The following is a 16,146-nucleotide window of genomic DNA, read 5'->3' as shown; positions in this document are numbered from 1 at the left end:
TGTAGGTTTACATCTATCTAGTCCAGGGCTCTCCAACCCTGTTCCTGGAGAGATACCATCATGTATGTTTACATCTATCTAGTCCAGGGCTCTCCAACCCTGTTCCTGGAGAGATACTATCTTGTAGGTTTACATCTATCTATTCCAGGGCTCTCCAACCCTGTTCCTGGAGAGATACCCTCCTGTAGGTTTACATCTATCTAGTCCAGGACTCTCCAACCCTGTTCCTGGAGAGATACCCTCCTGTAGGTTTACATCTATCTAGTCCAGGACTCTCCAACCCTGTTCCTGGAGAGATACCCTCCTGTAGGTTTACATCTATCTAGTCCAGGGCTCTCCAACCCTGTTCCTGGAGAGATACCCTCCTGTAGGTTTACATCTATCTAGTCCAGGACTCTCCAACCCTGTTCCTGGAGAGATACCCTCCTGTAGGTTTACATCTATCTAGTCCAGGACTCTCCAACCCTGTTCCTGGAGAGATACCCTCCTGTAGGTTTACATCTATCTAGACCAGGACTCTCCAACCCTGTTCCTGGAGAGATACCCTCCTGTAGGTTTACATCTATCTAGTCCAGGGCTCTCCAACCCTGTTCCTGGAGAGATACCATCATGTATGTTTACATCTATCTAGTCCAGGGCTCTCCAACCCTGTTCCTGGAGAGATACTATCTTGTAGGTTTACATCTATCTATTCCAGGGCTCTCCAACCCTGTTCCTGGAGAGATACCCTCCTGTAGGTTTACATCTATCTAGTCCAGGACTCTCCAACCCTGTTCCTGGAGAGATACCCTCCTGTAGGTTTACATCTATCTAGTCCAGGACTCTCCAACCCTGTTCCTGGAGAGATACCCTCCTGTAGGTTTACATCTATCTAGACCAGGACTCTCCAACCCTGTTCCTGGAGAGATACCATCCTGTAGGTTTACATCTATCTAGTCCAGGGCTCTCCAACCCTGTTCCTGGAGAGATACCCTCCTGTAGGATTACATCTATCTAGTCCAGGGCTCTCCAACCCTGTTCCTGGAGAGATACCATCCTGTATGTTTACATCTATCTAGTCCAGGGCTCTCCAACCCTGTTCCTGGAGAGATACCATCATGTATGTTTACATCTATCTAGTCCAGGGCTCTCCAACCCTGTTCCTGGAGAGATACTATCTTGTAGGTTTACATCTATCTATTCCAGGGCTCTCCAACCCTGTTCCTGGAGAGATACCCTCCTGTAGGTTTACATCTATCTAGTCCAGGACTCTCCAACCCTGTTCCTGGAGAGATACCCTCCTGTAGGTTTACATCTATCTAGTCCAGGACTCTCCAACCCTGTTCCTGGAGAGATACCCTCCTGTAGGTTTACATCTATCTAGTCCAGGGCTCTCCAACCCTGTTCCTGGAGAGATACCCTCCTGTAGGTTTACATCTATCTAGTTTACATCTATCTAGTCCAGGACTCTCCAACCCTGTTCCTGGAGAGATACCCTCCTGTAGGTTTACATCTATCTAGTCCAGGACTCTCCAACCCTGTTCCTGGAGAGATACCCTCCTGTAGGTTTACATCTATCTAGTCCAGGACTCTCCAACCCTGTTCCTGGAGAGATACCCTCCTGTAGGTTTACATCTATCTAGTCCAGGACTCTCCAACCCTGTTCCTGGAGAGATACCCTCCTGTAGGTTTACATCTATCTAGACCAGGACTCTCCAACCCTGTTCCTGGAGAGATTCCTGTAGGTTTACATCTATCTAGTCCAGGGCTCTCCAACCCTGTTCCTGGAGAGATACCCTCCTGTAGGTTTACATCTATCTAGTCCAGGACTCTCCAACCCTGTTCCTGGAGAGATACCCTCCTGTAGGTTTACATCTATCTAGTCCAGGACTCTCCAACCCTGTTCCTGGAGAGATACCCTCCTGTAGGTTTACATCTATCTAGTCCAGGACTCTCCAACCCTGTTCCTGGAGAGATACCCTCCTGTAGGTTTACATCTATCTAGACCAGGACTCTCCAACCCTGTTCCTGGAGAGATACCCTCCTGTAGGTTTACATCTATCTAGTCCAGGGCTCTCCAACCCTGTTCCTGGAGAGATACCATCATGTATGTTTACATCTATCTAGTCCAGGGCTCTCCAACCCTGTTCCTGGAGAGATACTATCTTGTAGGTTTACATCTATCTATTCCAGGGCTCTCCAACCCTGTTCCTGGAGAGATACCCTCCTGTAGGTTTACATCTATCTAGTCCAGGACTCTCCAACCCTGTTCCTGGAGAGATACCCTCCTGTAGGTTTACATCTATCTAGTCCAGGACTCTCCAACCCTGTTCCTGGAGAGATACCCTCCTGTAGGTTTACATCTATCTAGTCCAGGGCTCTCCAACCCTGTTCCTGGAGAGATACCCTCCTGTAGGTTTACATCTATCTAGTCCAGGACTCTCCAACCCTGTTCCTGGAGAGATACCCTCCTGTAGGTTTACATCTATCTAGTCCAGGACTCTCCAACCCTGTTCCTGGAGAGATACCCTCCTGTAGGTTTACATCTATCTAGACCAGGACTCTCCAACCCTGTTCCTGGAGAGATACCCTCCTGTAGGTTTACATCTATCTAGTCCAGGGCTCTCCAACCCTGTTCCTGGAGAGATACCATCATGTATGTTTACATCTATCTAGTCCAGGGCTCTCCAACCCTGTTCCTGGAGAGATACTATCTTGTAGGTTTACATCTATCTATTCCAGGGCTCTCCAACCCTGTTCCTGGAGAGATACCCTCCTGTAGGTTTACATCTATCTAGTCCAGGACTCTCCAACCCTGTTCCTGGAGAGATACCCTCCTGTAGGTTTACATCTATCTAGTCCAGGACTCTCCAACCCTGTTCCTGGAGAGATACCCTCCTGTAGGTTTACATCTATCTAGTCCAGGGCTCTCCAACCCTGTTCCTGGAGAGATACCCTCCTGTAGGTTTACATCTATCTAGTCCAGGACTCTCCAACCCTGTTCCTGGAGAGATACCATCCTGTAGGTTTACATCTATCTAGTCCAGGACTCTCCAACCCTGTTCCTGGAGAGATACCCTCCTGTAGGTTTACATCTATCTAGTCCAGGACTCTCCAACCCTGTTCCTGGAGAGATACCCTCCTGTAGGTTTACATCTATCTAGTCCAGGACTCTCCAACCCTGTTCCTGGAGAGATACCCTCCTGTAGGTTTACATCTATCTAGTCCAGGACTCTCCAACCCTGTTCCTGGAGAGATACCCTCCTGTAGGTTTACATCTATCTAGACCAGGACTCTCCAACCCTGTTCCTGGAGAGATACCCTCCTGTAGGTTTACATCTATCTAGTCCAGGGCTCTCCAACCCTGTTCCTGGAGAGATACCATCATGTATGTTTACATCTATCTAGTCCAGGGCTCTCCAACCCTGTTCCTGGAGAGATACTATCTTGTAGGTTTACATCTATCTATTCCAGGGCTCTCCAACCCTGTTCCTGGAGAGATACCCTCCTGTAGGTTTACATCTATCTAGTCCAGGACTCTCCAACCCTGTTCCTGGAGAGATACCCTCCTGTAGGTTTACATCTATCTAGTCCAGGACTCTCCAACCCTGTTCCTGGAGAGATACCCTCCTGTAGGTTTACATCTATCTAGTCCAGGGCTCTCCAACCCTGTTCCTGGAGAGATACCCTCCTGTAGGTTTACATCTATCTAGTCCAGGACTCTCCAACCCTGTTCCTGGAGAGATACCATCCTGTAGGTTTACATCTATCTAGTCCAGGACTCTCCAACCCTGTTCCTGGAGAGATACCCTCCTGTAGGTTTACATCTATCTAGTCCAGGACTCTCCAACCCTGTTCCTGGAGAGATACCATCCTGTAGGTTTACATCTATCTAGTCCAGGGCTCTCCAACCCTGTTCCTGGAGAGATACCCTCCTGTAGGTTTACATCTATCTAGACCAGGACTCTCCAACCCTGTTCCTGGAGAGATACCCTCCTGTAGGTTTACATCTATCTAGTCCAGGACTCTCCAACCCTGTTCCTAGTCTGCCGAATATCACATTCAACATGAATAAACATTAGACATGGCAAAATGTATAGAATTGCAAGAAAATTAACTTCACTCCACTTTCTCTGCACTATACTCATGATTTTGAATGAATTTTCCTTTGGAGATCTATTTATCTATCCATCCACCTACCTATCCTATCCTGTCTGTCTGTCTGTCCTCTCAGGAAAGACCGGAAGATGGCTCTGATCCAGTTGGGTTCAGTGGAGGAGGCCATCCAGGCCCTGATCGACCTCCACAACCACGACCTGGGAGAGAACCATCACCTCCGCGTGTCCTTCTCCAAGAGCACCATCTGACCCGCCTGAACCCCCACTTCCCCACCCCTAAGGCCCCACTCCTGGGCTGGGCTAGCGGGAGTGAGGGACAGAATGACCCACTTTGACTTAAAAACAACAGACAATTGACTAGTTTAGATGATATTGTTGAGTAATAGACTACTGTAATGCAAGGCCTTCAGATAGAGACAGAGCTGGTCTGGAAGGAGTGATGGTTGATTTATTCAGGGCAGAGAAGAGAACAGAGAGTCGGGATGAGTTGGCATGGTGCATCATTAAATCCTTAAATAGGACCCTAACCTACGGGATGGGAGAGAGGTATTCAACGCTCTTGGGAGGTTTCTGCCAAGTATACCATAGACACACCTATACCACAGACACACAAGTATACCACAGACACACCAATCATTGAATACTTGACACTTAGCCCTGCTATACAATCAAGTTGCACAATATGCATGAGTTATGAAAGCTCACCTGCAACTCACCACCTACAGACCCACCACCTACAGACCCACCACCTACAGACCCACCACCTACAGACCCACCACCCACAGACCCACCACCTATAGACCCACCTACAGACCCACCACCTACAGACCCACCACCCACAGACCCACCACCTATAGACCCACCTACAGACTCACCACCTACAGATCCACCACCTACAGATCCACCACCTACAGATCCACCACCTACAGATCCACCACCTACAGACCCACCTATGACCCACCCCCTACCTACCCACAGATACAAGCTAGTCAGTCTTATCAGCCGGTCAGTCTAATCAACCACAGAGCACCACAGAGCCTTGATATGACCTGGTCAGTTTGGCTGAATGACAGTAAAGGCCAGACACTTAGACATGATTGACACGGTGAACCTGACTTCTTACTGGATGAGAACCTGGCACTTCCAGCTGTATTGCCTTGTTACAATACAACTGAAGTACCAACCCCCTCTACTCCTTATTGTTACAATACAACTGAAGTACCAACCCCCTCTACTCCTTATTGTTACAATACAACTGAAGTACCAACCCCCTCTACTCCTTATTGTTACTATACAACTGAAGTACCAACCCCCTCTACTCCTTATTGTTACAATACAACTGAAGTACCAACCCCCTCTACTCCTTATTGTTACAATACAACTGAAGCACCAACCCCCTCTACTCCTTATTGTTACAATACAACTGAAGCACCAACCCCCTCTACTCCTTATTGTTACAATACAACTGAAGTACCAACCCCTCTACTCCTAATTGTTACATTATAACTGAAGCACCAACCCCTCTACTCCTTATTTTTACATTATAACTGAAGCACCAACCCCTCTACTCCTTATTGTTACATTATAACTGAAGCACCAACCCCTCTACTCCTTATTGTTACATTATAACTGAAGCACCAACCCCCTCTACTCCTTATTGTTACATTATAACTGAAGCACCAACCCCTCTACTCCTTATTTTTACATTATAACTGAAGCACCAACCCCTCTACTCCTTATTGTTACATTATAACTGAAGCACCAACCCCTTCTACTCCTTATTGTTACAATACAACTGAAGTACCAACCCCTCTACTCCTAATTGTTACATTATAACTGAAGCACCAACCCCTCTACTCCTTATTTTTACATTATAACTGAAGCACCAACCCCCTCTACTCCTTATTGTTACATTATAACTGAAGCACCAACCCCTCTACTCCTTATTTTTACATTATAACTGAAGCACCAACCCCTCTACTCCTAATTGTTACATTATAACTGAAGCACCAACCCCTCTACTCCTTATTGTTACATTATAACTGAAGCACCAACCCCTCTACTCCTTATTTTTACATTATAACTGAAGCACCAACCCCTCTACTCCTTATTGTTACATTATAACTGAAGCACCAACCCCTCTACTCCTTATTTTTACATTATAACTGAAGCACCAACCCCTCTACTCCTTATTGTTACATTATAACTGAAGCACCAACCCCCTCTACTCCTTATTGTTACATTATAACTGAAGCACCAACCCCCTCTACTCCTTATTGTTACATTTTAACTGAAGCACCAATCCCCTCTACTCCTTATTGTTACATTATAACTGAAGCACCAACCCCCTCTACTCCTTAACTAACAGCACACCAACGTCATGTAGTGGTGAACTGTGAACATCATTGTCGTTTAAGCCACGTGTACCAGTAGTCTGGCAACTCTTCAGTTACTGGATGTCTTCTGAGAGGATGACTTACCGGATGAGAATAAACGGATGAATCCGAGACACATGTTGAACGGTTATCATCACGGACACGGAGGAAGGATCGAAGGGCTGATGAAGCCGATAGCAACGCTCCTCCTGACCAATGGGCTGCCTCCATTTCAAGTAACATTAGGACATTGATTGAGGGGACCAATGATCAGGCCTCCTCCTCTGTGACGTCACGGTGTGACATCATCATGGCGCGATGCTGAGTATCAGAGAAGCTCAGCTAAACATTTCTACCACACTACTCCACCATAACAACAACAGCTGTTTTGTTTAACAGTGATGGTTATCATTGAAATGTCAAAAAAGAGAGAAAACAGTTAAAAGCAAAAATGGGAATCTAATTTACTGTGCAGAGTCCTTGGACCAGACCAGACCAGGGAGTACAGTGGACTACAGTAATGACCTGTGAATAATTTAATTAGACCCTGAGGTCTGGTCTATCCACCTATCAGAACAGCCTCCAGAGCCATAGTCCTGGGTCGTATTCAATAGAAACTAACGGAAAAAACATACCCGAAACAGGGATGAATTATCCTGAACTGGTCCAATAAGAAACTCTTGTTTTCAGGGCCTCCCGAGTGGCACAGCTGTCTAAGGCACTGCATCGCAGGGCTTGAGGCATCACTACAGACCTGGGTTCGATCCCAGGCTGTGTCACAGCCAGCCGTGACCAGGAAACCCATGAGGTGGCACACAATTCGCTCAGCGTTGTTTGGATTAGGGGAAGGTTTGGCCGGCCGACATGTCCTTGTCCTTTCGCGATATAACGACTCCTTGTGGCAGGCCAGGCGCCTGCAAGCTGACTTCAGTCACCAGTGGATGGTGTTTCCCCCGACACATTGGTGCGGATGGCTTTTGGGTTAAGCAAGCTTGGCAGGGTCGTGTTTCAGGAGGACGCATGGCCCTTGACCTTTGCCTCTCCCGAGTCCGTAGGGAAGTTTCAGCGATGGGACTGTAACTACGGAACTCTTGTTTTCCGTTGCAAACAGCTTTTCTACTTTGTACACTACTGAATATGACCCAAGCCAACTGGCCCACACCGGACTGCACAGCTCCGTTTGGCTGGAGGACAAGCTCTGCTGAGAGGGGAATGGACATGTGACTGTCCCAAATAGCACCCTATTCCCTATCCAGTACACAAAGTAGTGCACTAAATATGGAATATGTTGCCATTTGGGATTCATCCCATGTCTGTCTGTCTGGCTCCCATAACGATGGTCTGTCTGGCTCCCATAACGATGGTCTGTCTGTCTGGCTCCCAAAACGATGGTCTGTCTGGCTCCCATAATGATGGTCTGTCTGGCTCCCATAACGATGGTCTGTCTGTCTGTCTGTCTGACTCTCATAACGGTGGTCTTTCTGGCTGTGAAGCTCCCATAATGATCATCTGTCTGTCTGGCTCCCATAACGATGGTCTGTCTGGCTTCCATAAGGATGGTCTGTCGGTCTGTCTGGCTCTTATAACGATGGTCTGTCTAGCTCCCGTAACAATGATCTGTCTGGCTCCCGTAACAATGCTCTGTCTGGCTCCCGTAACAATGGTCTGTGTAGCTCCCGTAACGATGGTCTGTCTGTCTAGCTCCCGCAACGATGGTCTGTCTGGCTCCCGTAACGATGGTCTGTCTGGCTTCCGTAATGATGGTCTGTCTGTCTTGCTCCCATAATGATGGTCTGTCTGTCTGGCTCCCATAACGATGGTCTGTCTGTCTGGCTCCCATAACAATGGTCTGTCTGTCTGGCTCCCATAACAATGGTCTGTCTGGCTTCCATAACGATGGTCTATCTGTCTGGCTCCCATAACGATGGTATGTCTGTCTGGCTCCCATAACAATGGTCTGTCTGGCTTCCATAACGATGGTCTATCTGTCTGGCTCCCATAACGATGGTATGTCTGTCTGTCTGGCTCCCATAACGATGGTCTGTCTGGCTCCCATAACCATGGTCTGTCTGTCTGGCTCCCATAACCATGGTCTGTCTGTCTGGCTCCCATAACGATGGTCTGTCTGTCTGGCTCCCATAACAATGGTCCTTCTGGCTCCCATAACCATGGTCTGTCTGTCTGGCTCCCATAACCATGGTCTGTCTGTCTGGCTACCATAACCATGGTCTGTCTGGCTCCCATAACCATGGTCTGTCTGTCTGGCTACCATAACCATGGTCTGTCTGGCTCCCATAACCATGGTCTGTCTGGCTCCCATAACCATGGTCTGTCTGTCTGGCTCCCATAACCATGGTCTGTCTGTTTGTTTGGTCTGTGGATGATGGGAATAACAGTGGATCTGTTTGTTAGCCCTGATCTGACATCTTTAACTCGATTCAAACGTTTTCTATTTTCTTCAACAGACGAGCGCTTCAGTGTCCTGGTACTTATGGCCTTGTTCTACCTTGTTATTACTCACTCTGTCCCCGATCCTGTCCCTCTCCTTGTTCTACCTTGTTATTACTCACTCTGTCCCCGATCCTGTCCCTCTCCTTGTTCTACCTTGTTATTACTCACTCTGTCCCCGATCCTGTCCCTCTCCTTGTTCTACCTTGTTATTACTCAGTCCCCGATCCTGTCCCTTTCCTTGTTCTACCTTGTTATTACTCACTCTGTCCCCGATCCTGTCCCTCTCCTTGTTCTACCTTGTTATTACTCACTCTGTCCCCGATCCTGTCCCTCTCCTTGTTCTACCTTGTTATTACTCACTCTGTCCCCGATCCTGTCCCTCTCCTTGTTCTACCTTGTTATTACTCACTCTGTCCCCGATCCTGTCCCTCTCCTTGCTCTCTTCTGGGTATCCACCTCTCCATCCCACATAGTTAGCAGAGTGAATTGGCTTCCCTCTCTTTCGCCTTGCAGTTTTACAGATCATCCATGCTTTTATATGGGATCAAACCAAAAAAGAGGGTGTAAACCAATGTACACCTGGCATGAGATGACACTGAGTTGTGCTTCAGTCGAAGTGCTGTGTCCTTCAGAAACCAAGAGGATTCCCTTCTAGAACTAGAAGGAGAAATAGAATGGATTCCTTCTAATTCTATGGGTTCTCTCCAGGTCCAGGCCAGGTGCTGTCTGTCTGTCTGTCTGTCTGTCTGTCTGTCTGTCTGTCTGGTGCTGCTGTGTTCTAGCCTTAACATTCCAAGCAGGGTCATGTGGACCCGCTGAGTAGCATTCTGGGTAATTTAGGACTGTGTCAACTAACCTCAGCCCATGTCATGTCTCATAATAGCCAGGGGAAGAAGAATACTAATAAAAATATCTGTAAGGCAAGAGATGGTGTCCCTGTTAAGATTTACCTTAAGCTAAACAACGGTAAATGCTTCTACAATAAAACATTTTTTTTTTTTATCAATTGAAATAATTGTTTTGAAGTTTACAATCTTAACAAAAAGCAGAACTATTCAAGTCTATATCCTAAATGATTGTCAAGATTCTTTAAAGAAAAAGTTACTTCATTTTTTTGGGTTATTTGTTCTTTTTTCTAGAAGAGAAGAAAAGTCACGTGAAAACCTCACTATAATCAGACAAGAAATCAGAATCATATTTACTGTGTATTTACTTCACTTCTTATTACGTGCCTTATGATGTAACGTGTTCATAATCAATATAGGTTTTATACGGTGTCTGTCTATCAAATCGCACCCTATCCCCTATATGATGCATTCATTTAAAGTAGTGCACTAGATAGGGAATAGGGTGTAATATGAGACGGACACTATCCTATGACAGATTTGATTCATGTAGAGAACTGTGTTTTATATGTTGGCTGTATTATATGATCTTTTTGAAATGGAAGTTAATGTTTGGTGCTTTGAGTGCACTTCTTAGAGAAATGAACAGGAATCTCTGAAATGCCACAGTGCGTGTGTGTACCGTGGGCCTCTCTATCCCTGTAACACAGAATAATTATTTCAAAGTTTGAAGACTTATTCAAAGTCTTACACTTATTTGGGACTTGGATGTAGGCATGTATAACGTGCTATTACTCGTTTTAGGTTTTCATTCTAGTTTTATTAGCTCGCTTGGGCAAGCAGTTCTGCAGCAGCATCCTCAGAATGCCTTGTTATTACAATTTATTGAAGAAAATACTGATTGTTTAACAAATCTGGTGAGGTCCAAAAAAAAGGGGCTTAGGTTTCAACAGTTAGAAGTGAAGCCAGTTTCTACAGTTAGAAGTGAAGCCAGTTTCAACAGTTAGAAGTGAAACCAGTTTCTACAGTTAGAAGTGAAACCAGTTTCTACAGTTAGAAGTGAAGCCAGTTTCTACAGTTAGAAGTGAAGCCAGTTTCTACAGTTAGAAGTGAAGCCAGTTTCTACAGTTAGAAGTGAAGCCAGTTTCTACAGTTAGAAGTGAAGCCAGTTTCTACAGTTAGAAGTGAAGCCAGTTTCTACAGTTAGAAGTGAAGCCAGTTTCTACAGTTAAAAGTGAAGCCAGTTAGAAGTGAAGCCAGTTTTCAGTAAAAGTGAAACCAGTTAGGAGAAGTGAAGCCAGCAGTTAGAAGTGAAGCCAGTTTCTACAGTTAGAAGTGAAGCCAGTTTCTACAGTTAGAAGTGAAGCCAGTTTCTAAAGTTAGAAGTGAAGCCAGTTTCTACAGTTAGAAGTGAAACCAGTTTCTACAGTTAGAAGTGAAGCCAGTTTCTACAGTAGAAGTGAAACCAGTTTCTACAGTAGAAGTGAAACCAGTTTCTACAGTTAGAAGTGAAACCAGTTTCTACAGTAGAAGTGAAGCCAGTTTCTACAGTAGAAGTGAAGCCAGTTTCTACAGTTAGAAGTGAAGCCAGTTTCTACAGTCGAAGTGAAACCAGTTTCTACAGTTAGAAGTGAAACCAGTTTCTACAGTTAGAAGTGAAGCCAGTTTCTACAGTTAGAAGTGAAGCCAGTTTCTACAGTAGAAGTGAAACCAGTTTCTACAGTAAAATAAAAGTGAAACCAGTTTCTATAGTAGAAGTGAAGCCAGTTTCTACAGTTAGAAGTGAAGCCAGTTTCTACAGTTAGAAGTGAAGCCAGTTTCTACAGTAGAAGTGAAGCCAGTTTCTACAGTAGAAGTGAAGCCAGTTTCTACAGTAGAAGTGAAGCCAGTTTCTACAGTAAAAGTGAAGCCAGTTTCTACAGTAAAAGTGAAGCCAGTTTCTACAGTTAAAAGTGAAGCCAGTTTCTACAGTTAGAAGTGAAACCAGTTTCTACAGTTAGAAGTGAAACCAATTTCTACAGTTAGAAGTGAAGCCAGTTTCTACAGTTAGAAGTGAAGCCAGTTTCTACAGTAGAAGTGAAACCAGTTTCTACAGTTAGAAGTGAAGCCAGTTTCTACAGTAGAAGTGAAACCAGTTTCTACAGTTAGAAGTGAAGCCAGTTTCTACAGTAGAAGTGAAGCCAGTTTCTACAGTTAGTGTGTTTGTAGTGAGCTGATTACACAATACACATTGAGGGACAATCAGTGGTAGTGTTTCACTCAATGTTTGAAAGATGCTGGGGTACCAAATCGTACCCTATTCCCTATATAGTGCACTACTGTTGACTGGTTATCAGTTCATTTTAAAATACACCTGGATAGGGTATAATGTTATTCTAACGTACATAGCCTATGTGATACGTACGTTACCTAGGTTCACTTATTCCTCTGATGTTGAGGCCCACAACAACCCTCTCAGGTCATTTCAGGTTTTCCTACATTTCGCTGTTTTTGAGTGAAGCTGTTTTAGAAAATCTCCCATCTCGTTTTCTTTTTAGCTGTAATCTTATTTGACTTGTTTCTCATATTATTCATTAGAGGGTATTTTTCATTTGATCTGCAGTGATAACGTGTTTTATTAGAATATTTTCTTTAAAAGGTAAAAAACTGGTTATGGTTGTCTGTCGCTCTGTTTTTCACAACAACAGTTGTTTGTTTTTTTGTTGCTGAAAACCCCTGAGGATGCGTCCTCAGTAGCAAGCTATGTTCTATATATAGTGCAGTACTTCTGACCCGGGCACTGACCTCGGCCCAATGCTGTTGGGTGCATCAAAAATAGTGAGGAATAGTATACAGGGAATAGGACTGTGGTGTCTGAGGGCTGGTTCAGACTGTGAACCTCATAAACCACCATCCTGGTTATTTATGCAGAAGTCTTAGTTTAGCTCGGGTCCAGGGAGTTTAAGTGACGCCCTGGATCAGAGCTACTGAGCTGCCTCGGTCGTGGTCTTCATCCTACGTATCTTTCCGTGGATTGATTCTCTCACGTCTCATAGGCGATGTTATTGAAAACCTTTTTCATTTCTGAATAGGAAAGAAGCCAGACATGACTCTAAACCTTTTGTATCGTCGTGAAAGCGGATTATTCTAGAATGTCTGAATGTTCTATGTCTCTCTCTAACCTTCAGATCGAACCACACGGCGCTCTCTACATCTCTGTCCCGACTGAATAGTTTCAAGGTTTGCAATCCCAAATGGCATCCTGTTCCCCATGTAGGGCCACTGGTAAAAAGTAGTGCACTAAATGGGGAATAGGGTGCCATTTGGGAGGTAGACCAAGTCACATCTTAACTCAGGCAGCATAGTTCAGCCATGATGAAAGACTTTATGCTTTTTATTTCAATTGTGACTAACATTTTACATTATCAAACGGGCTGAGACACTAAAATCCTCATGTTTTTTTTTAATACTCAATCGTCACAAACAACAAAAAACAAACCGGACCAAAGTTGATGTGCCTTTCATTGATCTGTTATTCATCTCCTTGTTCCATCCTCCATCGCTATTATTTAAATGAAAGTCCGTCATTGCTCAAGACGAGATCGTTGCTTCCATCAACAACAAAAAAATGGAGTCCATTCCTAGCCTGGTCCAACCAGACTGAACGCTGTGCTCACTACAGAAATGTAATGATATTAGGTTGGATACCAGGCTTGCCCATTTGTTCCCACTTACCCTCAAAACACAAAAAAAAAACCTAACTAAATGTAACCTTTAGCACTGAAACCAAAGGAATTGATTCCTCTATTAGAACGAACTGTCATGATGACAGAGTAGCGTCCTTCGCTGGACCCGGGCTCGAGTCCCACACGGGGCTACCCCTCGAATTCGCTACAGTAGATTTGCTTTACCGTTTTGCGTCCAGACTCAGAGATTCTGATGAATGTTTGAAGTGTTTCCTGACATTCTACCATTACTTTAAATCACTGAATTATATGGGAGACAATTAAGAAGTTCAATTGATTTCCTGTTCCATTATTATTAAAGGGAGAGATGATACATTTTAAAGAGGCTTATATTTGCACAGCACCTAGTCAGGCCGCATCCCAAATGGGACTCTATCCCCTATTTACGTTCCCCAATGAGTGCTATCTGTAGGCGACGGGGTTCCATTTGGGACGTAGTAGTATCTCTTCTGATCTGATTTCATTCTGTTTTTTCTTTTTGTGTTTTTCTTCGTCTCATCACGGCGCGTCTTGATAACAGACCTGGGTTTCTATTCAATCCGTATTGGGGAGATTCGGCCTTAACATCGCGATTTCGTTTAAATGTCAACATTCCCGCGTTAGTGGAGCTGCGTTCACGGTAAACGCCGCCTGTGTCGGCTCAATCAGAAAATGGCCTTTTAATTTGACCACTTCAGCGATACAGACTGAATGGAGACTAAAGCTAATAGTCCAATGTTTCACAACCAAAATAAAACAACAAATGCTGTAATCAAACATGTCCTTTTTTTCCTAGTCTGGCCAAGAAAAAGGTTAATGAGGCCAAGATAGCTACAAACAACAACAAGACATGGACGTTTTATTTTTTGTATTTGAAGATGAGCACATGAAAAAACAACTTGTCTTGTGTATTTTGATATAATACCAGGTTTGATTTGTAAAGCAGTGTGTGTGACGTCGTGGGGATGGAAGGTTTGGGGTGAGAAACAACAGGTTTCCTTTACGAGTTGATGTAATCAGAATGCAAATAGATTAAAACTATTAAAGAAACATATTTTCAAATTTTTTGCGGTGCATGGTTGAGTGGAGTTTCTGTATTTTATATAGAAACATTTTCATTCATGTTTTTGAATTGATTATTACTATGATTATCATAATCCTTATTATTATAATTATTACACCAGAATCCCAACTATAATTGTAGCATGCCTTGAATAAATGTCATGACCTCTGTACTGTCCTCAGTCCTCCAGTCTTCCTGTCTTCTTGGCTCTCCCTCACACGCTCTCAATCAAACCCGTCTCAACTGTGTGTCTGTAATGGCACCCTATGCCCTATATAGTGCACTACATTTAACCGCTCAAAACTGACTGTCCTTTTACCCAATCACACTGCTCACCTCTACAAACTGACTGTCCTTTTACCCAATCACGCTGCTCACCTCTACAAACTGACTGTCCTTTTACCCAATCACACTGCTCACCTCTACAAACTGACTGTCCTTTTACCCAATCACACTGCTCACCTCTACAAACTGACTGTCCTTTTACCCAATCACACTGCTCACCGCTACAAACTGACTGTCCTTTTACCCAATCACACTGCTCACCGCTACAAAGCACCAACTGTCTATTCTGTTCTGCCCTCTAAAGGCAACACCCCATAATTGTTTTTGTGTTTTTATTTACGGATCTCCATCCTCTCCCTGGGGACCAAACAGGAAACACATTATTACACCACTACCTACAGTTGAAGTCGGAAGTTTACATATACTTAGGTTGGAGTCATTAAATCTCATTTTTCAACCACTCCACAAATGTCTTGTTAACAAACTATAGTTTTGGCAAGTCGGTTAGGACATCTACTTGGTGCATGACAAAAGTAATTTTTTCCCCAAAAAATGTACAGACAGATTATTTCACAATTGTCACTGTATCACAATTCCAGTTGGTGAAAAGTTTACATACACTAAGTTGACTGTGCCTTTAAACAGCTTGGAAAACTTCAGAAAATGAAGTCATGGCTTTAGAAGCTTCTGATAGGCTAATTGACATCATTTGAGTCAATTGTGGATGTATTTCAAGGTCTACCTTCAAACTCAGTGCCTCTTTGCTTGACATCATGGGAAAATCAGAATAAATCAGCCATGACCTCAGAAAAGAAATTGTAGATCTCCACAAGTCTGGTTCATCCTTGGGAGCAAATTCCAAATGCCTGAAGGTACCACGTTCATCTGTACAAACAATAGTACGCAAGTATAAACACCATGGGACCACGCAGCCGTCATACCGCTCAGGAAGGAGACGCATTCTGTCTCCTAGAGATGAACGTATTTTGGTGAGAAAAGTGCAAATCAATCCCAGAACAACAGCAAAGGACCTTGTGAAGATGCTGGAGGAAACAGGCACAAAAGTATCTATATCCACAGTAAAACGAGTCCTATATCGACATAACCTGAAAGGCCACTCAGCAAGGAAGAAGCCACTGCTCCAAAACCACCATGAAAAAGGGTTAGGGTTAGGCTACGGTTTGATTGTACTTTATGAAGAAATGTCCTCTGGTCTGATGAAACAAAAATAGAACTGTTTGGCCATAATGACCATTGTTAGGTTTGGAGGAAAAAGGCAGAGGCTTGCAAGCCGAAGAACACCATCCCAACTGTGAAGCATGGGGG

General features: G+C 44.3%; 1 protein-coding gene and 1 long non-coding RNA gene across 8 annotated transcripts in view; both read left to right on the top strand.

The window, feature by feature from the left end:
* The window catches only part of LOC112236778 (polypyrimidine tract-binding protein 3), a 116,117-nt gene extending 105,120 nt beyond the window's left edge, over nt 1-10,997 (top strand). For all 7 annotated transcript variants that reach the window (XM_042302775.1, XM_042302781.1, XM_042302780.1 and 4 more), the window contains one exon: nt 4,214-10,997. In XM_042302775.1, coding sequence (XP_042158709.1) covers nt 4,214-4,346 — 133 coding nt within the window. In that variant the 3' untranslated portion in view covers nt 4,347-10,997. The remainder of the gene's footprint in view (nt 1-4,213) is intronic.
* A 91-nt stretch (nt 10,998-11,088) lies between these two features.
* On the top strand, nt 11,089-14,712 carry LOC121840222. The gene is made up of 2 exons (XR_006079492.1): nt 11,089-11,466; nt 11,545-14,712. It is a non-coding gene; the product is annotated as an uncharacterized LOC121840222 (long non-coding RNA).
* Nucleotides 14,713-16,146: the final 1,434 nt, after the last annotated feature.

This window comes from Oncorhynchus tshawytscha, linkage group LG20, assembly GCF_018296145.1.
Source record: "Oncorhynchus tshawytscha isolate Ot180627B linkage group LG20, Otsh_v2.0, whole genome shotgun sequence".
NCBI classification, from domain to species: Eukaryota; Metazoa; Chordata; class Actinopteri; order Salmoniformes; family Salmonidae; genus Oncorhynchus; species Oncorhynchus tshawytscha.
This window is presented reverse-complemented; position numbering and strand designations above follow the sequence as displayed.